Source organism: Anastrepha ludens, chromosome 4, assembly GCF_028408465.1.
Source record: "Anastrepha ludens isolate Willacy chromosome 4, idAnaLude1.1, whole genome shotgun sequence".
In the NCBI taxonomy this organism is placed as follows: domain Eukaryota; kingdom Metazoa; phylum Arthropoda; class Insecta; order Diptera; family Tephritidae; genus Anastrepha; species Anastrepha ludens.
In genome coordinates, this window is record NC_071500.1 from 31,500,508 (window position 1) to 31,525,753 (window position 25,246).

The 25,246-nt window shown below is 36.8% G+C and overlaps 1 protein-coding gene across 2 annotated transcripts in view; it reads right to left on the minus strand.

The window, feature by feature from the left end:
- Positions 1-2,238: 2,238 nt before the first annotated feature.
- LOC128861487 (elongation of very long chain fatty acids protein 6) overlaps positions 2,239-25,246 on the minus strand; it is a 106,055-nt gene continuing 83,047 nt past the window's right edge. For both annotated transcript variants that reach the window (XM_054099655.1, XM_054099656.1), the window contains exons 3-4: positions 10,045-10,182; positions 2,239-4,102 (exon numbers count right to left, since the gene is read on the minus strand). In XM_054099655.1, the coding sequence (XP_053955630.1) occupies positions 3,451-4,102; positions 10,045-10,182 (790 nt within the window). In that variant the 3' untranslated portion in view covers positions 2,239-3,450. The remainder of the gene's footprint in view (positions 4,103-10,044; positions 10,183-25,246) is intronic.

Below are 25,246 nucleotides of genomic sequence, written 5' to 3' on the forward strand. Positions count from 1 at the left end.
TAGAAATACATTTACACTTTTTTACTAACCCATTCACAATTCTCTCATTGCCTTCGTCACGCTCTGATTTTTCGAATACAGTAAATTTGGCACATAATTCGACATAACTGCCAAATTCGGCGATGTTTCCTTGTAATTTCCGAAATAGCAAGGCGAATCTATTAAAGGTGATGTTGGTAAATCAGCTGATATGTTTTTTTTTTCTTTCACCGTGTCCATGTGGCTGTCTGCTCAGAATGAAACAAGGCGAATTCATTATTTGTTTCCTAGTTTTCCAATACTTTGCTTTGACAATCAAACGTACAGAACATTGTTGTTGGCCTAGTACCATCACCTTTAAGGAATGCGCCTTGGAAGTTAGAATAGGTAATTTGTATGAATCGAAATTAAGAAAAAAACAATTAAACGGTGGTTGCTTTGACGTACATTGTCTTTATAACTGTGTGGACGCCTAGGCTACGCAACCAATTTTTCTCCTTTTGGACACTTAATACGTATTTTCCATTGTCTTCGGAGCATTGCCTTGTGTAAACCCAATATTACAGTAGATACACGATTTTTGTTTTTGTTATGTTCTGTTACAGGTTTATTTCTCACTTAAATCCGTGTTACATATTTCCATTTTTAAATAAATTTATTTTGTTTTTGTTTGTAATATTTAGTTCATATATGTTGTTTTTGTTCGCTTGTAAAAATAAGAAATAAAAATATTTGCGCCCTTTTCACATTTCTTCTTTGCCTGCTCTGTTGCATTTCAACAACTTACTAAATGTAAGTAGGTATATATATGTATGTATATTACGTGTGTATGTATGTAGAGATTTGTTTTATTTGCTTGCGGACTTTTTCGGTTGGTTTTGTTGTTCCATCTTTGTATTTTGGTTTTTGACATTGTTTCAATATAAATATACAATACTTAAACTTAAATATTTAACATACATACATACATATGTATATGTATATGTAAAGAGTAATTAATTAAATATTGTGACCCACCCACAATAACAATAGTATGTACGAGTATACGTATATAACTTTACAAAAACTAAAGAAATCAATATTACAGTTAGCCATTTGGTTAAAGAAATGTAAATGCATACATACAGTTTTTTATATTTTTAGTTTATGTACATATGCAGTACTAAATAGTGGGGAATATATGGAGTGTGAATGAAAAGAGAACAAAAAGAAACAACATATGCATGTATGCATCTTCATAATTTCCGCTTTAAGCGGTGCGTAGAGTACTTTTGGAATTTTGCTAATTTTAATTGAATTATATTCAGTGCCTTTTCAGTGTTTGAACGTTTTAACGTGTACTAACACAATTTTAGAAAATAATTAAGAATCGAAAATACATATATGCATATACACATATATATATATATGTGTGCGTGTGTGTATAATTGGCGCTTACACCCTTTTCGGATGTTCGGCGCTCACACTCTCCTGCTAAATTGTGGTGTGCGCGTCTTGCTGTTTTCCCCACAAATGGAGAGACTTACAGTTTTACACCGCCTCCGAACGGCAGTTAGTTTTTATGAGGCGCTCTTCTCATGGCAGAAATCGAAAACATAGTTTAAAATAAACCAACCAATAGTTGCAAAGTTTAAACCACGAAGGTAAAACATAAAATAATTTTTTTAACTTATTAACACAAAAGCTTACGTTTTTTAAGTTCTGCTCTCGCTTGTGCACGTTTGACAAAACATCTCAAATCAAGCTAGCACTCTCTAACTGTAACTCACTAAATTGCTGAAACTGCATGCACTAGTCAAATTCTAAATATTCTTAGTTGTAGCTTAAAAGTTAATTTCAATGAAAGATGCTTTAAAATATTCAATTTATCTAAGTTCGATTAGGATTTGTTCATTTGGTAAAGTAAAATAAGATGTTTTGTCAAGATGTACTTTTTAATAATCCAATTATGACTTTATTTAGTTGTTTTTGTTTTTTCTTTTTCTTTTTTGTTTTTAACGAAACCAACTACGCTCGGCGAATTCCGTGTGCTACGCGCAAAAGAATATCATAAACACTTGTAAACGGAAACAAAATATTTTCTTATTGTTTCTGCTGTAATTTTTTAGCGCCTGAACCGTATATTTATCTTTTATTACTTAAAAAACTAAAAACATATTTTTTTTTCAGCTGTTTTCATTTAACTCTTTAAATGTATTGTAAATTTCAAAGCTTAAATTTGTGCTAAGTGAACACAACTTTTATCAGCCATTTGCTAGCTTTAAAAATAAAAAAAGAAATGCAAATATTGTAAACGATTTTAACCGAAACTCCACTGACGCACCACTACTAATACATACGTATGTATGTATGATACGTAATTTTTCCAACAATTTCGCTGAACTTATACCAAAGAAATTATATATTTAAGTAAATATTAGCTGAAATCAGCGAGCGTTTAGCAGAAAATTACATACTTTCGCAAACCTTCGGTGCGTCAGTGCCAATTGACTTTGTTCCTTAAAGAATACATTCACATACATACCGAGTGTATGCATGAATGTACGTTGTTGTAGGTTCTTATGAATATCTATGCCTTTGTGCTCAGGGGTCAATGGTATTTTGTTGAAAAGTCTAGAGTTTTAGAACCTCAACGCTTGTTTATTTTTTAATTGTCTTGCTAATTAATAAGTTATTAATAATAACTAAACCAAATGTGCTCAGAGTGAGCGAGAGAGAGAGACAGAGACGGGGAAAGTGGGAGCATACATTAATAAATCAGCGCATGTAGGTATTTGTGCTCGATTGTGATTGCGAATGTAAGCAAATTTCCTCTGTTTTTCAGATTAACACTATTGCTTGAATTGTAAATTGAAATTTGCAGACGTTAAATATTTTTGTATGAGATTTTTTTTTCACTTTTGTTCCAAACAAATAGATAACTGTAAGCACTTTTAAACATTTGCATTGACTCATTGAACATTTTCCATGAAAAACTTCTATATATTTTTTTTTTAAAGTACATATATAAAGTACATACATATATTTATAAAATACCTAATACGACTTGAGGAAAATGTTTCGAGAAACTGTGCAAATTACAATTTCATGTTTTTTTAAATGTTTTTTGTTTTTCCTTTGTATTCACTCATTACAAATACATATTTAAGATTAAAAATGCTCAAAAACCATTCATTACAAATTTGTTTTTATACTTTAATGTATACAACAAACTCAATTAGTTTCCAGGCTATTTTGTTTAAAGCATTGCGCTCCGTTTCCTCCATCGTCTCTTCATCCATTACAACTACGTTTACGTTTTGACCCAATCTTCATCAAACTGACTACTTGACTACTAACTTTTGACTTATACTTTGCTCGAATTAAACAAAAAAAAAACACTACATTTCAATCTCTGACTAATCTTACGGCACCCGCTGAAACGCCCCACCAAAAATACAATATAACATTTTCTATCACCGTTGCCGCTGCTTACTGCACTTTTGGCTTCCGCAGTAACGCTGCACCGTTGATGGCACCACCGTTCGTTGCACTGTTGCCGTTCTCGGACAGCAGTGGCGTTGACAAGGTAGTGGTGGATGATGACAATTTGGCGGTATTTTGTGCTGCCAGCGATGCTGCCATGCGGCGACTCTTTTTGCCAGCTGGCGACAAGTATGTCTTGTAGAAGAAGCGTGCAAACAGCACAAAGTAGCTGAAGTACATCGCTATCGAGAGGTTGATGTTCGTTTGAGAAATGTTGCACGATTGACGGCCGTGTGTCTTGAGAAAACCGTTGGCCCACACATTAATAGCACAGCCGACAATCATCTGTGTCAGTTGTAGCGAAGTGATGATCATAGCAATAAAACGAGGTGGATTGAAACGCGCGGCCTTTAGCGCATAATATGAGTACATCACCGAGTGTACGCAGTAATTCATTACGATGAACCAACGCGCCGATGAAGTGTACTCTGTGTACGAGAACCAGGAGTAGATGAGTACGGTGATGTGATGGTACCAGTGCAGGAAAATAAGTGGCTGTTTTCGCAATACAATGAAAATTGTATCACCCAGCTCAGGCAGTTTGGAGAGGACAAATAACCAGGTCCAGAAACCGCATACGCGATCTTGCTCGATGTAGCTGAAAAAGACGGAAAGAAAAATTATTAACAAAATGCAAGCAAATTTTTTTTTTTTTTTTTTTTTTTTTATTGGCGCGACACCCGTATTTTGGGTGTTTGGCCGAGCTCCTCCTCCTATTTGTGGTGTGCGTCTTGAAGTTGTTTCAGTTACAGTTTGTTACAGTTTCAAGCCGACTCCGAACGGCAGATATTTTTTTATGAGGAGCTTTTCCATGGGAGAAATACACTCTGAGGTTTGCCATTGCCTGCCGATGAGCGACCGCTATTAGAAAACACTTTTTCTTAATTTTTGATCTTTCACCGAGATTCGAACCTATGTTCTCTCTCTGAATTCCGAATGGTAGTCACGCACCAACCCATTCGGCCACGGGCCGCCATGCAAGCAAATTATGCAAAGAAATTAGAGTAAAAAGGGGAGAAATTGGAGTAAAAAGTTTAGAAGAATTTCGGGTTTGGGACTACCATTTCAATCAACTACGGCGGTTCGGTTGCACCATACGGGGTCCTGGTTAAGCCGAAAGTAAAGGTGCCATAAGCATAACACCATAGCTTTGCTGATCGAACCAACATGTGGGCAACACTGTAATCGATTAGAGATGACATGCCATAATTCCGTAGCCATAACCATAAGCCGAGAGACCAATTGAATTTTGGTTTTTAGCCGTAACCATAAAGAGGTGCATTGTGATTTGCTGCATTGTCATATAAATGTTGTTATCTTTTCTTTCTTTCTGCACTTCAAACTGCACAAATATGTATATGTAAATATCGGCTGCGTATGGCTATGGTGCCAGTAACTGATGACATAAATATCGTTGAGGTTAATACTATGGTTATGGTTATGGTGCTATGGTATGGCACCTTTACTTTGAGCTTTTGGTCGACAAAGGCTACAACCAACCAAGAAAAAATGCATGGATTTCTTCATACTGAGGTAAAAACCGAATAGATATATGAATTTACAGAATAATAAATATACAAGGTGAATTCGAAAATAAACAAAACTGGCTTAAAAAAATCTTTTTGATGGCCCCTTCTTTTTAATGAGTTTGTGCGTTGGAAGATATATCTTTAGCTGATTTCCAGTGAAAGCTTGGTGACATTCAGTTAAGGGGAAGCGAAGTTATTGTATCTAAAATGTCAAAATGGTTGTGTCATCGGTACAAAAATGAGCTTCGCCCAAAGAGCTAATATCAAATTTCGTTTTAAAATCGGTAAAACGTTTACCGAAACATTTGAATTGATGAAAAAAGTTTATGGTGATGATTGTCTATCTCGTGCCAGAGCTCATGAGGTTGTGAGGACATACATGACAATGAACATACGGGCGCCCAAAATCAGTTATCACCGATAACTCCATCGAAATTGTCCCTAAATTTATTAAAAATTAACCGAAAACATCGTTGAAATTCCTGGAATCAGAGTTGAATATCTCCAAAACATCGATTTATCGCATTTTAACTGATCATTTGGGCTTACGAAAGATCTATGCACGTTTCATTCCTCACAAGTTAACTGAGGGCAAGAAATTGTTCAGAATTTAACATTCGAAAGACCTCATCAAAGAGGCGAGAAAAGACGAGAACTTCCTTAACAACATTGTAACTGGTGGTGTTTCCAACATGACCTTGAAACTAAACGTCAAAGTGCCGAATGGAAGGCCCCAAATGAGCCACCACTCAAAAAATCGCATTTGGAGAAGTCAAAAATCAAGTTGACGCTCATTTGTTTTTAAGATTCCAAGGGAATTGTCTACAAGGAGTACGTGCCAACGGGCCATATCGTCAATGCAATTTTCTATCTTGGTGTTTTCAAGCGTTTGTTGCATCGCATTCGTCGAATTCGCCTTGAATACCGCGAAGGAGGAACCTGCCGCTTATTGCATGATAATGCACCATCTCATCGATCCACTCTTGTGACTGATTTTTTGACTAGAAATCGCATTTTAACCATCAATCACTCACCGTATTCGCTTGATATGGCGTCCCGTGACTTCTACCCATTCGGAAAATTGCATTTGGCCATGAAAAGAAAACGTTTTGCGTCTGTAAAGGCCATCCAAAAGACTTGTACCGACATTCTGAAGGACAGTCCGGGTTCCGGTCAATGTCCCGAACAGCTTTTAGATCGCGCAAAACAGTGTATCGAGGCCAGAGGGGACTATTTTGAATAAATAAACTCAAAGCTCAAAGCCCCTGTCGTTTTTATTTTAGCTCAATCTTCTTTATTTTGGACTTCGTCTCGCATTTGCAGTTAAAAGACAAACTAAATAAAAATAAAAAATACATATGTAAATCGAATCAAGTGGCAAAATAAACAACAATGCCAAAACAGAGAAGTCGTTTACACTTATTAGATATATAATTTTAGTCATAATAGGAGTGAGGCATAACAGGTCCAAAATGAAGAAATCCATTGATTTACAAATGGCAAAAAAAAAAAAAAAATTGAGACACCATATTTTTATACCCGCGCACTATTGCCCAAGGGTATTACAACTTTGCTCACATAACGGTTGTGTGTAGCAGCATAAAGGAATCGATATGGATACAGGCATATAACATTTACATATATGCTCGCATATTGAAAGGCTCAAAATGATGGGAGGAATCGATTTAGTCATGTCTGTCCGCCTGTCCGTACGCGCGATAACTTGAGCAAAAATTCGTACATTTAATGAAGCTTGGTGCACATTTTACACTTTGTCTAGGGTATTGAAATGGGGTATTTGGTATTGAAACATTGGTGAAATCGGCCAACAAAGAGGCCCACCTACCATATGACAGAAATTTTCAAAAAGAAAAAGAAAAAAAAACATAATTTCTCTTATAAACGAAGCCAAATGAATTTAAATTCCGTAATTGATATAAAAAAAATCGAATTAACAAAAAAACAAAATTTTTTTTTATTAATTTTTTGTTTTTTAATTTGTGGCGTTTTCAGAGTCCCTATAAGAACTAGTTATTTTTTTTTAAATAAAGAAGTTATGGACATTTGTGAAGTGAAATTAAAAAGGAGATCAAATAATATCGATTTTTAAAGATATTCACAATACGCCAAGTCTTGGAAAAGTCCCATGAAACGAGAATCGACTCACACCATATTTTTGACGATTTTAAAGCTGAATTTGACAGTGCGAAAATAAGTTAGCTTTAAGCCGCGATGTCTGCATTTGGTATCCCCGCAAAACTAATACGGCTATGCAAAATGACGTTACTCAGTACAAGCAGCGGCGTCAGAACTAGGAAGGTCTGAAGGACCTCCGAGCCGTTTGATACAAAACGAGGTTTCAGACAGGTTGATTCATTGTCATGTGAGTTCTTCAACCTGATGCTGGAAAAGATCGTGCGAGCCGGAGAATTTAATCGCTCAGGCACAATTTTTTATAAGAGCGTACAATTTTTGACGTATGACGCGGTCTTAACAACCGCGCTCTGCCTGTTCCAAACTGGATAAAGAGGCAAAGCGAATGGGTCTGGTGGTGTGCGAGGACAAAACGAAGTACCTCCAGTCATCAAACAAACAGTCGGCGCACTCGTGTATCGGCCCCCACGTCACTGCAGACAGTTATGATTTCGAGGCTTTCGATACTTCGTTTATTTAAGGACCAGGAATTAACACCAATAAGAATGTCAGCCTTGAAACCCAACGGAGAATCTCTCTCGCCAACAAGTGCCACTTTGGTCTAAGTAGGCAACTGAGTAGTAAAGTCCTCTCTCTCCGCTCTTGACGAACAAAAGTAACACTCTACAAGGCTCTCATCATGAGCGTCCTTACGTATGGCGCAGAAGCCTGGACGATGACAACATCCGATGAAGCGACGCTTGGAGTGTTCGAGAGAAAGATTCTGCGTAAGATTTTTGGACCTTTGCACGTTGGCAACGGCGAGTATTGCAGGCGATGGAACAATGAGCTTTACAACGACATGGACATACCGCAGCGAATAAAGATCCAACGGCTACATTGGCTGGGTCATGTCGTCCGAATGGATATATGTAAATGCTCCGGCTCTGAAAGTATTGGATGCGATATAAACTCGTTAATCTACGTTGAAAAGATCAGGAGGAGAAGGACTTGGCTTCACTTGGTGTGTCCAACTGACGCCGGTTAGCACGAGAAAGAAACGACTGGCGCGCGTTGTTAAACTCGGCCAAAATGGCTAAGAGGTTAGGGTAGTCAGATTTTTCAAAAAATTTGATTTTTTTGTTTTTGCATTTTCTTAAAGAAAAATATCTTAAAAATATTTTGAAAAATTTTGAAGTGAATCCAACAAATACTTATCGAGTTATTCAACAATTAACAAAGGGCGCTCGGACGCTCCTAAATCGATAGCAAAACTCAAAACTATGTGTTTTGAACTGGTGATCACTGTGACTTAAAAATCGCTCGGTAGATTTCAATAAAATTTATATTGTGTTTGAAAAACATAAAATTCTCGAGCTTGATCGAAGGTTTTTTTTTAATTTCGATTTTTTTTAAAAACTTTTCTCGAAAATTTGAAAAATATTTCCTAAAGCCGCTATATTGTTAATTTTGAAAACAAAGCGTCGATCAGGCACCAGATTATCTATTAATACAACTAATTTGTCTTGTCCGATCGATTTCAGATGATTCTCCAAGGCCTTGTGATGATCACCGCAAGGCACTTCTGGAGAAACGGGCTCTACACAAACAGCGATAACTTTTACAATTATTAATTTTTGTTTTAGAAATTTTGCTAAAGTCAAGTCGAAACATGATGTATTAATGCTATCTTGTTTTTTGTAAAATAAAAAAAAAATTACTAGCAAAAAAAATTATTGAAAATCCTAATTTTTTCGGGCCTCTGACTACCCCTAACCCCTTGTCGCGCCAATCAAGAAGAAGACATTTTTTTTACCAAATTTAGGGAGAAGTGCAATTTCTGCATGATAATTCAAAGACAATTTTAACAGCGTGAACGGTACAGATAAACTTTAAATAAAAATAAAAATAAAAAAATATATGTTTTCCTCATTTTTGGGGCCATGGAACAAACGTAGGGGGTGGAATCCAGAAAAAAAATTTTTTTTGACCATCCTAATATACATACATTCATATGTTGTACATATATGTACATAAGGGGCACATGCAAATTTAAATATACATGAATATACAGCTTTTTTGGCCATGAAAACTAAAGCGACCGCGGGGCACGTGAGCAAGAGAGTCAACACAATGAACTGGTCGTCAAAGAAGTTACCAGAAATGCAAGTTTCTGAAATTTCTTCCCTTGCACTCTTCATTTCATTCAATATGTCGAGTTGCAAGAACGCTTCTAAAGGCAAACTGATGCTGCAAAAAACAGAAAGTCCAAAAATGAAAACACAAACAAATACAATCCCAAATAAAGGAGTGCAAAGCTAAGCTAAAAACTAGTTTCCGAATTGGGAATATCACGAATCATTCGTGCGACTGGCAGGCTCGACTTGATCAAAGCTGCTGTAACAGTAAATTGCGCGCTCAAATCTGCGTCACCATGAACTGACTCAAGGTCATGCAATTGCCATGACCAGCATCGCTTAGTACGTGAGTAAGAACGCCAGCCGAATTGGTAATGAAACGAATGCGCATTTTATTGCATTTTGTTTTTGTATTAGCTACAAATTGAAGCCCACCGATGCGAGGTAATCATGATTTGCAAAAATTTTCCGTCTTTATGTATAAAGGAATTCGATATGTACATAGGTATATGTATGGATGTATGGATGTGGAAAAGAAGATACATCGGTATGAGCTTTTAAAGAGAAGAAAATAAATAATGAAAGGAAAAAAATCATTACAGGAACTTAATTAAAACAGGATCTGTCGAACCTGATTAGTAGTTTTTAAAGTAAATGAAACAAACAAATGGAAGGAGCCGAGTGTTTAAGTGATAGAGTGAGCGGAATTGTGCTTGAAGTTAATTTATATTGCCACTTACCTAGGAACGCAAACGGAATGGAAAATTCCATAATGACGTAGCACATGCAAGAGCTCTGGTGCCGTTCTGAAAGCGCCCATAATACTGAACATGGCCAGCATTGTATTCCAGATAATTAATGGGCCGCGCAGTTGGAATCTGAAACGAAGGACATATAGCAAAAATAAATAAATATGAACGAAAATAAATTAACATAAATATGTACAATAATACAAAAATGCATAAAATATTAATCTGATTTTATTAGTGGTTTTAACGCACATTACAAATATTTGTAATGTAAGACAAATTATATGCAATTATTTTACAGGGTGGTACATAAAGTGTTTTCTTTTTGAAAATTCAAAAAATATTTTCCCCTATATTATTGGTTTGTTTGAATGAGCCAACATGCCCATTATTCATGAAACGTGACTTCATTCATTATGTGGCTGCCTCGTCTGGCTTCACAAAAGCGCATTCTAATAACCCCTCAAGGCTCAGAAACGTTAAAGCAAAAAAAAAAAAAATTTGAAAGTTAAAAGAAAAAAAAAAAAGAAAAAATCGAATGGCGCCAAATTGCAGTTCCGGGGTGGCCAATTCGTAAAGCCGAGACGGTTGTCAACACGTTCAACGAACTTAGCACTCAAAAGATCGATTGTGATAGGCTGTGTGGTATGGCGCCATCTTACTATCGTCCAAGTTCATGCCTTTAACTTCTAAAAAATGTATGAATTGCGTATTGAATTACTGTCGCACCCCCCGTATTCAACTGATACGACACCATGCGACTTTTTTTGTTTCCTAATATGGAGAAATGGCTCGGGGGAGAAAAATTTAGTTCAACCGAGGAAGTCATCGCCAAGACAGAGGCGTATTTTGAACTAATATATGTTGAAAAAAAAATTTGTTTTTGAAAAAATTCTGTCTTAATTTCTAAGACGGGTGCTTATTGAAATCCCTATTGACACTCCAGAGGGTATACTTCAAATTGTAAGGCCCTATGGCTTTGATTATACTATTGTAATAATAATACTTCAATAATTCCAATAAGAGGTGTTATTTTGATATTCAAAGAAAAATTTTATTTTTTGATAAAACTGATCGGATGTTTATTTCATTATAAAGAGGAAGGTATGCCGTTAATAGTGGAAAATAACATCAGGCAAATGACCACCACGAACACGCTTACAGGACAATTTTCATGAAATTTTCCATAACCGAATTGCAAAGTGGCTGCCCTATGTCCTCGATAGCCTCACGAATTCCATCTTTGATACAGATCAAAATTAATACCAAATCCAAATCCAGATCAATACGATCCAATTACGGCCATAAAAAATCGTTAATCATCTCTCGATAGCGCAATCCATTCACCTGTAACACCTGTTATTGGAAAACCCTTTATATAGTACAATCTGCTCCCATAAATTGTCGTTTAAAGGTTATAACTCTTCCTAGTCTGTGAATTAAACATCATCGATTTGTAGCCCATTTCATTTGGCTTAAGTTGACTGTAATGTTGTTACTCACATGGTGAACAGAATTCAGACCAAGATCAGACCGTTAACAAAATAATCGTTTCACACAAGGAGGATATATTTCAAGGTTTGTGATATTCAGGGTGGTGAAAAAAAAATTGTGATGGGAGCTTCAACCGCGAAGTCACTTGGGAGAGGTAAATGAAATGAAAATAAAATGTACATATAACGAAAAGTGTAAAGTGTGGTTGGGTGAATACAGAACAAATAAAAAAATGGCTAGCAAATTATGAATTCGCGAATTGTTTTCAGCAGCGTTCGCGCACTACTTTGCAGCTAAATTCATATTTAAGTTACACGCAAGAGCTAAATGTTTTTACGCTATCAGAATTTAAAATCGCGCACTTCCTTTAGATGAAAATATGAATTTTAATTGAACAAAAACTCACTTTAAGTAAAGCACAATAAAATTACGCACTTTCGCAAATTTGTATTCACTGTACTCGTAAATAAACCCTTGCCATGGCATGAGCATTGGTTGTGTTGATTTTTTTCATACATCAGTAATGCAAGCTTAATTGTGTTAAACACATTCCAAGTGACGTCAGCTCATCAGCTGATTCTGTCAAATTCGCTCAGAACCCAATAACGGTATGCTATTTAGCACAGCTCTAAAAATCCTTTCACCATAAGTTTGGCCAAACCTGGTATTCTATTATCCTTAGTTCCTCAAACTAAGCTCTAATTTTTAATCTTATGTTTCGAGACCTTGTAAAACAAATTATAAACTAAATGAATCATATCGAAGTTTACGCTAAGATTTCCATTCCCACTCCAGCACCGTTGATATTTATATGAAAATGGCATTTCAAAATTAAGAAAACGTCCATACAATTCCCTCTCAATTAATGATGGTCGACGGTGTGTACACTTCTAATTTTTTATTCAGTTAATGATGAATTCTTTGTGTAGCTGAATAATTTTCAACACCAACACTTAACAAACGGTCGTCTTTCATGACTGTGCACTAGGCCGGGTCGATTTGTGGGGAGGCAAAAAATCGCCCATTACTCTGTGAAAATCATATTCTAGGGATCAAAATAAGAAACTTTGCCCAAGGAACCATACCTCTAAAACGAATTCTGATGTCCCCCAATTTGGGTCGAACTTTTTAGTTTCTTTTCTATAACTCACTTAAATTAATTTTTTCATTTACATATGATCTGACTAAATAAATTTCTTAAGAGAAAAAATAGATATTATTATAAATAAATAAAACTAAAGAAAAAACATAGCCATTTAGCTGATTTTTTCATGTTAAGGCCAAAAATGGTGATATTTTTAAATTGGGGGACATCAGAATTCGTTTTAGAGGTATGGTTCCTTGGGCAAAGTTTCTTATTTTGATCCCTAGAATTCGATTTTCACAAAGCAATGAGCGATTTTTAAATCGACCCGCTCTACTGTGCACCAAAAAAAAAAAAGTATCTGTATGGTAATGGTTTGAAAAATAAAAGTTATAAATAGCAAACCTCCTTTAAGATCCATACATTAAAGATAATTTGGTGCACAGAGTATTCTTAATATAAAGGGTTTTATAATAACAGGTGTTATTAGAGGTCTTTTCCCGTAAAAAATCATTGGTTTCTTTGCTTGTGTGGCACGTAGCGCCGTCTTGTTTAAAATATACGTTGTCCAGATCTATACCATCTAATTCTCGATAGCGCAATCCATTCACCGTAACTGTTGCTCCAGCTTCATTTTCTAAAAAGTAAGGTCCAATGACCGGACCATAAACCTCACCAAACAGTCACACGTTGAGAATAGAGAATTTCTAAGCCCCAGATCCGACAATTTTGCTTGTTGACGAAGCCACCGAGGAGGAAATGGGCTTCATCACTCAAGATGATTTTTCGATGGAATTCCGGATCAGTTTCATGCATTTCAACGACTTAAAGACACGACGTTATTGATGATCGGCTTGAGTTCTTGTGTTAACTGGGCTTTATAAGCCTTAACACACAAATCTTTATGCAAAATACGGTGTAATGCCTAATTCCAAAGAACAACGAGGAATGGACAAATCTGGGTTTTCTTCAACACTTTCGGCTACAACAGCACTATTTTTGGCTGTTCTTGAGCGACGTGGACGGGTTTTATTCTTCACATCACTAACTTATTCCAACAGCTCGAATCACCAATTTGCGGTCCGACAAGTTGCTTCACGATGATCCAAAAAGGTTCGAGTTTTATGAACCGTCTCTCTCAAATTTTCACCATTTTTTTAGTGAATTTTAATAATTTCAATGCGTTGTTTGAGCGTATATCGTTCCACTTTTAGTAATGGCGTAGTTTCTACTTGTCAAATATCAAAAAGTGACAGCTTCAGAAGTGACATCTACCGAAATAGCGGGCTATTAAAAATAACACATGTTATTGGAAAACATTAACTTTTATGCTCAACCAACAATTTTCTACCTTAAATTTACCGCCCACTTTGCATAGGGAATTAGTTGTGCATACGGAAAGAGGGTGAGAGTTTCGGTGATGAGCAACATGTGAACAAAATTAAACTGTGGTTTAACTTAAAGTGGCGCATAAAGTGGATACTATAAAAGATACCAAACACGCAATAAAAATAAAAATAAATTGATAAAATCAATACTGAATCGATATGGCAATTAAATTATGGTTACTTTTAAACAAATACATTTGTGTGCATATTACACACATACATATGCAGATGCAGAACACGATTCATTTACATGTATTATGGGACTTCGGCTAATGCACACACACACATATGTATGTATGTAGGTACAATAAAGTGTGACACCAAAATAGTTTGCGCAAAAATTGACAATAAGAAAAAAAGCTGTGGCAATTTAAATTAAAACGCAATGATAAAAAGGTGACGGCAAACACGCCAACCAATAAAAGCTAATAATACAACAACACTGCTTTTGTTAGCCATAAACAGTTGCAAATTTAATGAATTTGTAAATATCTATGCGCCTACATTATTATATTTATGAGCAACAATATGACATATGGATGACATTCTCGAGATACCGGGATCTCGCTCTTTTCTGAAATCAGTTTTGTTGAATTTTTTTTTCTGTGATGGAATTCAAACGTAATGAATAAAACGTTACAATGATACTGGTAGCATTGCAAAAAGCTATAGAGGTGGACCAAAAATAACCGCAACAACGCCAGAAATGGTTCGGAAAGTGAAGGCTCGACTTGAACGAAATCCACGTCGAAGTGGAAGAAAAATGGCCACAGAACGGAAAATATCTTAAGACAGCATTCGACGCATATTGAAAACTGAGCTCAAGGTCAAGGCTTACAAGTCCCAAAAAGCACACGATCTTTCACCCCAGCAAAAAAAAGTTCGGTGCGAAAGAGCAAAGGAGTTGTTGCGCTTGCTCGAACGTGGCGAATTTCCTAACAATGTGTTTTCTGATGCAAAAAATTTCCCAATTGAGCAGTTCATAAACACTCAAAATGATCGTGTTTACTTGACCGAACGCTCATGCGAGAATGTTTCACGAGGGAAAATGTTTTAGAAGCTGCTTTAGAGCTGTGGACACGCAAACATTTCGGTCGTAGACCATGGACGTTCCAACAGGATTCGGCACCATCTCATAAAGCTCGTGTGAACCAAGAATGGTTAAAACATCATGTTCAACCAGGCCCGACGAGAGGGGGGGGATCGGGTACTTTTTACCCCAGGCCCGGAGTTTTCAGAGGGGCCCGGACTCGAGAGTAATTCGAATTATATGAATTAGACATAATTTGAAGGGGCCCGCATCTCAAGTTTCCCCCGGGGCCCGAATACTCTCTCCACGGCCCTGTGTTCAACACTTCATTTCGTCCACACAATGGCTTTCGAATTCGCCAGACGCAAATCCGATGGAGTATTCCATCTGGTCAAGATCACATTCGTGCAGCATGCAACTAATTTTTTGACCGTTTGAAGTCTATAGTCAAGAAAAAAGGTGGTCATATCGAGCTAAAGGGAATATATGTTAAAATTGTAATCTTGTTTTGAATAATTTTGTCTTTGAAATCAATAAAAACTAATTTCACACCAGAGGTTATGGTGTTTTTGAATAGGTAACACTTCATATCGTTCACCCTGTACACAACATTTCTTTATTATTTGATACAAAATAGGAGAGCTTCTCAAGCAATATTGATTTCATTTTTAATCCCGAAAATCCCGGGCTTTCATGTTTAAATACGCACATACATATACATATACATAAATATGCTTGTATATCGTGCGTGCAAAGGTATCGAACAACCGTTATGTGGGGAAAATCACCAATTTTTTATAACATACACATACACTAGCGGTCACACATAACGTACTACTGTCGTGAGAGAGTAAAAAAAAATATTATGTTTTCCCTTATTACATCCGTCATATTTTTATTTTATTTCAGTAAAGTTTTGTAAAATCTTATCTATCATATAACGGGTGATATTCTAGCTATTATCTTTTTAAACAGTTGGTTTAAACAGCTGACACACGTGTCGTGTTTTGTTTCACTGTCAAACATTTTCAGTTAACCATGAATCGCCTTACAAACGAACAACGCTTGCAAATCATTGAATTTTATTATAAAAATGCGTGTTCTGTTAAGAAAGTTTAAGATCCACTTTTTTATCGAAAAATTGTGTTCGGCGACGAAGCTCATTTTTGGATCAATGGGTACATAAATAAGCAGAATTGTCAATTTTGGAGTGAAGATTAGCCAGAAGAATTTCAAGAGCTACTAATGTATCCAGAAAAAGTCACAGTTTGGTGTGGTTTATGGGCTGGAGGCATCATTGGACCGTACTTCTTTCAAGATGCTGCGAATCGAAACGTAACTGTGAACGGTGAGCGCTACCGTGAAATAGTATCCAACTTTTTTTTGCCCAAAATGCAAGAGCTTGACTTGCGTGGAATCTGGATTCAGCAAGACGGTGCCACATGCCACACAGCACGCGTAACAATGGAATTGTTGAGAGGCAAGTTCGGTGAATAACGCCTTTAGATTATTTTTTGTGGGGATATGTTAAAGCTCATGTCTATTCAGACAAGCCTGCTTCAATTAACGCATTGGAAGACAACATTAAAGCATTTATAGGTATGTGAGATACCGGCCGAAACATTGGAAAGAGTATGCCAAAATTGGACTAAGCGGATGGACCATTTGAAGCGCAGTCGCGGTCAACATTTGCATGAAATAATCTTCAAACATTAAATTATATGGACTGTACTAATGATTTGCGAAAAGCTCAGTTAATCTCGGTGAGGACTGACTACATCGTCCCGACGGTAACTTTCAACAGGAATTTTGCCACTCTCTTTCCATCTAAGGAAGAATGGAATAAGGGATTCTCTCTAAACAACTTCGACACCACAGTCTATACAGATGACAGTAAAATGGATTGTGGTGTTGGAGCTGGTATATATTCTCACAGACTTGGAATTGAAAAATCTGTGCGTCTCCCTAATACCAGCAGTGTCTTCCAGGCTGAAGTACTGGCAATTGGGGAAGCTTGTAAGCTACTAATCGCAGATTTCTCTTTTACGGGCAACATCGCTATTCTTTCGGATAGCGAAGCTGCAATCCAGGCACTGGAATCGGCTACAACAACCTCTAAAGTGGTGGAGCAAAGTAGGAATAGCCTCACCACCTTGAGTGAAAACCATAAAGTAACCTTAATTTGGGTCCCGGGACACCGGAACATAGTAGGTAACGAAAAAGCCGATGAACTGGCAAGAGGGGGATCTGCCATGAATAACGTTCTTGCAGAATCGGTATTCACACCATTAGGTGCAGTCAAGAATGCAATTTCCCTAAAATACCTTCGAATCGCAGATTGTAGATGGAGAGACCAGATGAAATGCAAAATCAGCAGGACGTTATGGCTCACCTGCAACCTCAAGCAATCATCGACATTGATAAACATGAAACGACGGGACGCCTGTAGACTAACGGCAGTCATAACTGGCTTCTGGTCTATCGGACGACAAGCCGCCAAAATGGGCATCCCTAACAACACATACAGTCATAGTTGTAAAGAACTGCAGAAAAAGGAAACAATCTTCCATTTCCACTGTGAATGCCCTGCCCTATGGAAGGACAGAATGTTAACCCTGGGTACACCGCTGTTCGAGAGTCTGCAACAGCTGTCTGGCTTAGTTGTCAACAACCTGATAAGGCTCCTGAACCGCACAGATTGGATATAGTCTTGCTGTAAGTAACTGTTAAACAAGTTGGTAACGAGAATGTGGCAACAAAATGGTGCGGAAGGGCTAGTTGGATTCTGGATGAATCACCACTCTAACCAACCAACCAACCAACCAACCAACCAACTATCGATTTAAATAAAAATTTCATGAATTTTTCTGAATTTTACGTGTTTTTTTTTTAAACTTTCCTATAGCTCTTACCTACCTTTTAACGCAATTGCCCAGAAATACAAAATATTCTTTTATAAAAATATATCACAAAATTATCACAAACAATTGAAATGTGCACAACAAAAAAAACACTTCTATAATATTGATTTTATGTGACAGTTAAGTGGGGATCGTGCTCACAACCCTCTAATATGGAATTATTATTTAATATAATCAACTTGACTGCAACTACCGGAAAAAGAATAAAAATTGCTTTATGCAATTTTGAAACGCTCCAACTTTCAACTAAAGGGTGGTTAAGTTTCAAGGGCCGGTGTTGATTTTGAATAAAATATATTTTTTTTAGGAAATAATTGTTATTTCTCTTTATTATGATAATATATTGGTATGGCTCAATTACGTATGGAACAAAATATCGGCCAAATGGCCGCCGAGGCCTCGACGGCACACCTCCATCCGATGGTCCAAATTTTTTAATTGAGGTTCTATGTCGCTAATGTGCCGAATTATCTCATCCTTTAGCTCTTGAATTGTTGCTGGCTTATCGATGTACACCTTTTCTTTCAAATAACCCCAAAGAAAGAAGTCCAACGGTGACGTTGACGTTTAGGTGTGATTCACATTCAACATCGGCCCTTGAAACTTAACCACCCTTTACATAGAAATCGCAAATGAATATGCAATACCTACTTTGTGTAAGCATTCAAGTACGAATTATAATTAACAGCAATTTTACCTCAGTACTTGGTGCGCTTAGTTAAAAATTCGATATAACAATATTCCGGTTTTTAATGTGCGCTAATCAGAGGTTTAGAGGTTAATTCAAGAATAGATTTTTTTTAAACGACAAACACTTTTTTTCAGTGATAAGTATTTAAATTATAGTAAGTGCATGCTTATTATCGCAGCTTTTCCGCAGTTGCTACTCTTTTGAAATTTCTTGGCACTAAGTATTGTGACCGTAGAAAAATAATTCTACAATTAAAGATTATTCTTTATAAAATTCGGGGGCCTCAAAATTGAGTTTAGAGATACATTCTGTAAAAAAAGTAACGGAAATTGTTCGACAGAACGCAAAATAATTGTTTAATCGTCCACATTTATTTTGTCGCCTTCAAAATAGGCTCCACTCGAAGTAATAAACAAATGCCAACGATTAGTCCAGCCATCAAAACACCTTTTAAACGAGTTTGAGTTAATCTTCTTCAGCTGCTTCAGCGAATTCTCCTTAATGGCCTCTATTGACTCAAAGCGGCGTCCGCGGAGTGGCAATTTAAGTTTCGGGTAAAGAAAAAAGTTAACAGGTGAATACGGGGGCTGTTCGATGATATTTGTAAAAGCAAAAGTTCACAATATGAGCCTTGTGAGACGGTGGGTTATCATGGTGCAAGATCCATGAGTTTTCTTCCCACAAATTAGGCCGTTTCCAGCATATTCTCTCTCAAACGTCGCATAACTTCCAAATAACCTTTATTTGCCGTAGAGCCATTTGGAACGAATTCCGAGTGCACAGTGCACAGCACCATGAAAATCAAAGGAAACGAGTAGCATGGCTTTCATTTTTGACCGACTTTGACCTGGTTGTTTGCGCTTCGGCTGGATAGCGCTATTCAGCCGCCTGTTGACTGGTTTGCATGTCAAACTCATATACCCATGTGCTGGATAAACGTTGGGTCCGAGTTCACTTGCTCAAACATGTCCTCAGCCACCTTTTGTCGATGGATTTTTCGAAAGAAACTCTACTCGCTTGGAACGCGTCGAGCAGCCACGCGTTTCATGCCCACTTGATGGTGTAAAATGTTGCGAATTGATTCGTGAGACACGCTAAAGTCACGAGTTACCTTCCTCAAACTTAAATGATGGTTTTCCAGCATCATTTCTTTGACTTTGTCGACGTTTTCATCGTTTTCGTTTGAAGACGTTGATGGGCGACGAGATCGGGGTAAATCTTCCACGACTTCTCGGCCCTCTGCAAAAGCCTTATACCACTCTTAGACCCGTGTTTTTGGTAAAGCACACTCGCCATAGGCTTTCTGCAACATTTTCAACACCGTTCAAAACACAAAATTTAAGACAAATTCTTTGTTCGATATTTTTATTCATAGTGAAAATCGCAGAGCACACCTGCGGTTGACGGATATATTTAATGCAAAAAATAAGCTAATTGAAAATTCACAATCCAACTCTGCGACACTATAGAGAACAGTGGTACCAACATTCCAGCAAAAAAATTTAGACATTTGTGTAACGCGCGCTTTTTATATGAACAATGCCCGATATTTTTTTTGACAGAGTGCATGCTGTAAATGAGATGGTGACTTTTTCCTTGTTATGTAAAAACCGAACCCGCTAAGAACGAAGTTGAGAAAAATCATTGCAGGTAGATTGACCCACCCTAATATATATACATAATATATAATTGCCGCGTACAACCATTGTTCGGTGTTTCGTCAAACTTCTCCTTCTCAAACAATCCATAGGTGCCAATATATCATAGGTGGCACGTGGAAACTACAGGAAGATGAACACATAGAATAGCCAGCGACATTCAACATTGTTGCAGCAGACCTTTCGGTGAAGTCAACTTTTACTTGACGCAGTTTCCCCTCAGCCACGGCAATACTTTATGGCAATACAAGATGGGCAAAATTGATTCTCCCGGCTGTATACCTATCGGACGACAGTTTATCAGATGACTCAAGCCACAAATTTTTCGAACTCAAAAGTTGGCGAGAAGAACGTGAACGATTCTATGCCGTAATGAAAAATGTGAGGCCGAAATATAGTCACAAATAATTATGGGAAAACAAGAAAATTGGGTATAGAAAACATTCTACTCAGAAATAAGCGCAGCACAAAATGGGCGCTTACGTAGTGCAATAGGGGACTGCATGCTGAAGTTATGCGCGGTACCGGGGTGGTTCTAAGTCCATGATGAGGAGAATATTTTTTAGTAGCTGCGAGTCCGACATATTACTTTGAGATGCAAAAATTCTCAAAAAAAAAAAAGGTATTTTAGTAGTACTTCAACATTAGTACATTCTTGTAAACCAAAATGATTTTAACATGAAAGTTTCTTAGTCTAAATTTATCCACAAGTTCATTAATACATAAATCAATCCACTATATGTAACATAACTATAATAATAAGAATATAAGGCTTTGGTAGTAGGAAAAGAAGAGAGGAATTATTTGTGGTGTGCGCAGGAATGTAGGAGTTTTTAAGCCGCCTCAGAACGGCGGATGGGGTTTTCATGAAAATCTTACACACGCAGCGTTTGCCATTGCCTGCCGAGGGTGGTCGCTATTAGAATAAAATAGAAATGTTTCCAGAAAACAGCAGGTTTCTAGCTGGCGCCATTCGGCTAGGGAGGTCGTTGGATGATTATACAGATCGAAACAATTATTATAATCTTTTTTTTTGTTTTTGAATATCTTAAAAAAAAATTTTTTTAGTGATGAAAGTCTTTATTTTGACTCTGAGCTATGGAGCGAGGCTTATCTGTTTGTATACTTCAGCAAGTGTCAAATATGATTGACGTGCGCCGCCATTTGCTAATATTATAAATCTTGGGTGATTAATTTTGCGCCACCTCGAGCTCTCCAACGTAATCTAACCCAACTCAATAAATTGTAGATCTACTACTTAACATCTGTTAAAAACAAGAATCTCGAATTTGAGAAAGCCTGTGGTCGGTACTAATTTAGACTCCGCATCCCAATGTAATTTCTTGGATTCAAATGCTTGAATTTCTTTCTTTCATTTTATCAAAAAAAAAAAAAAAAAAATTAACACAGTTACACATGTAAAATATTTCAGCGAGAGAGAGAGAGAGAGAGAGAGAGAGAGCAATTAAAAAACGAAATTTTGATGATTTAGGGGAAAGGAGTGCACAACTCCAGTAAAAGTGACTATTTAAATGAGCGGTGTTTCTTAACGGAGGAGGAACCAAAACATGTTAAACTGTCATAGATGTTTCACATAAGTGAGTCAGACAGCTTTACTGTTTAGATCATTAACTCAATAAGCTGTCAGCTAGTCCACCAATAAACGCGGTTATCTACTCGTATATGGCAAGTACTTAAAAAAGAGTATTTTTTGAATTGAATTCTCATGGAGTAAAAAAGTTATGTACATACATACGCACATTCATAGCATTGTATTGAGTATGAATTTAGTCGAATTCTCCAAACATTGCGATAAAAATGTTTGTATGTGGCACTCAAAGTGTGAAAATTTGCTACACCTGTCAGTTATAAGAAATGGTATGTCGTTGTTGTATTACTCATAAAGTTTTCAGTTTTATGCATGTACATATATGTATGTCTCAGGTGCCTCTCAACAAATTTGAGATATTTTCACATATACATACAATAAATTTATATATATATACTCCATACATACCCACATACATCCTACATATCCATATACTATATATAAAAACACATTTCTTATCAGAACGTCTACCTAAATATGTTGATACAAACATAATTAACTAATTTTTTATCTGTTATTTACAAACTGAAATCAGGAAATGGTTAGTGTCGCACCGCCATTGACCACACTGATCAAATACTCGTACATAACTAACTGCTCACACGCATGTGGTTTGCATGTGTGCATATAGGTATTTTACCAACATTACGGCATGGCGCACAGTGCACCGAACGTCGATAACATTTGAATGCTAAAACTCCAATTAAGAAAAAAGATCTTAAGCCTATACATTCGCTCAAATCACAAGTAATTTCTATACACGGGTTCACTGCAGCGCTTGGCATGGTAATAAAAAAATTGTTAAAAATACATTTTTATCCGTATTTTTAAAAACATAATTATGATAAGCCCAAAAATATTTTTCTCATGAAAAAAATGAAAAAAAATGTTTTTTTAAACATTAAGTAAATCCATGTTTGAAGATGCTAAAACCCCAATTTTTCCGGGAAAATTTTTAAACAACAAAAAAAAAACCTAAAACACCCTAAATTTGCTTTATGGTCATGGCAATTTGAACTTTCTATTACTAGGGGAAAGTAAGACTTTCTCCTCCTTTTTCCGCTTAGCGAAAATATTTCATTTTGATGGAATGTCTACATGCCCTTTTTCGTATTTGGTTTATATTTATCTATAATACGCAAACCAGCAGACTTTCAAAAATTAGATATCGCTTTGAAGAGCTTGACCAGAGGTATGCAACGAGGTTTTATTTTTGGAATCTAGAACTCAATTTAGCGGTACAGGATGATTCGAAATTTGATGAAATGAAAAACCGGCAGTGTACCGATATAGTATTTTCGGGGGAGATTTAAATGGACCGTTGTAGGAAATTTCTAATATGCGTTTGTCAACCCTTGGACCTTTTGGACCGACACGATTGAGTTTTTCGAAAGCTGTACTTGCTTTTTTTGTAAGATGAGATTATTTCTTACCAGATCGCGGTTTATAAGCCTTATTAATTAAATTAATTATTAATTCTCCGCAGGGATTTTATAAAAAAAAAATAAAGTAAAAAGAAATATTGAATTTCTGAAAACAAAAAAAATAAAGACAAAAGAAAGTTTGTTTTCTTCCAAAACTCATCAAATTGACGAAATCAAGGCTTGTTTATTGAAGGTGGTGGCACTAGACCAACAACAATGTTTTGTACATTTGATTGTCACGCCAAGGTATTGGCGAAGTAGAAAACACAAAATTAATTCGCCCTGTTTTATTCTGTGCTGACAGCCACATGGACACAGCGGAAGAAAAAAAACAAATCAGCTGATTTACCAACATCACCTTTAATAGATTCGCCGTGAATGAAATGCTCCTTTAAATCAAATTTGCCAACAAACAAATCTGAAAATGTTTGTATCACAATGACAACTTGTTTTACTTTGGTCTCTTACGTTGAAAATTTAATTTTGCCCCCTAATGTACAATTTTTAAGTCTAAATTATTGTCTCGCGGCAAAAAGTTAAAGATATCCACCTTGATCCACCACGTGCTTACCTATGGTTGCGACCTATGGACGCTAAAAACTACTGACATTAATCAGAGAAAGGTATTTGAAAAAAAAAAAAAAAATTGCGTAAAATATATGGAGCTGTAAGCCTGCAAGACGATACCAATCTAATCAGATATAATTAAGAGCTGGAACTATTAGCAAAAACGAAACTGAAATAAGATTTAAAAATCTCAGAGGATAAGATGGCTCGGACACGTGTTTGGATGCCCGTGGAGAAAACAATTGAAAATGCAGTTGAATTATGCCCTTTTGGAGACCGAAGAAGAGGACGGCTCAGAAAGAGATGGCTTGAAGAATGTACCTTGCAGTTTGCGTACGCAAATTTAAGCGAAATATTAATGTGTCGGGAAACTTCAGTACTTTCTGCAGGGTCCGGTACTCGAAATGTAACTAATTACAAAGGTCAATTCAAAGTACAAAATGTGTGAAAATAATACAAAATTCAGAATCAATTTACTTTTGCTCGGTATGACCACCTTTTGCCTTGACTATGGCCCTGAGAATGTCCAGAAACGAATCGCAAGCTGCCCGAATATGACTTGAAGGTATTTTGGCGCACTCGCGGACAATGACTTTTTTCAGTGCCTCGAGACTGGTGAATTTTTTAGTTCGGACCTTGCTCTCCAAAATCGCCGAAAGAGAATAATCCGTCGGATTCGCGTCTGATGAGTTTGAGAGCCATTGTGTGGATGTTATTAAGTTCGGAACGTTGTTTTTTAGCCATCCTTGGTTCACTCGTGCTTTGTAAGATGGTGCCCGGTAATGTTGAAACGTCCAAGGTCTGCCAACGAAATGTTTGTCTATGCACGGCTGTAAAGCAACTTCCAGAATACTTTTACCTTGACGCCAGACTCGATGAAAACGATTGGAGAGCTCCCATCTGCGGTTACAGCGGCGCAAACCATTACGGGTGCTGCCTCCTGGTGGCCAATCGATGACTCAAATTCTCGTATGAACGGTCGGTCAAATAAACCCTATCGTGGTGGTTCACGAATTGCTCAATTTGAAAAATTTTCTCGTCAGAAAACACATTGAAAACACAATTGACTGCTTTCGGCCACGTGAAGCAACTCCTTCGCTCTTTCAAGTCTAACTTGTTGCTGCTTTGGTGTGAGATCATGCGCCTTTTGGATCTTCTAAGGCTTGATATTTTCAGTTCTTTTGCCATTTAAGTGGCACCACTGAACCATTTCACGTGACGTTGCAGTCTTTTGCTGACCAACTCCATGACGTTTCGCGATGCTACCAGTATTATTGTAACGTGTAATGGTGCGATAAACAAAAACTTTATTTATTTTAAGGTGCTC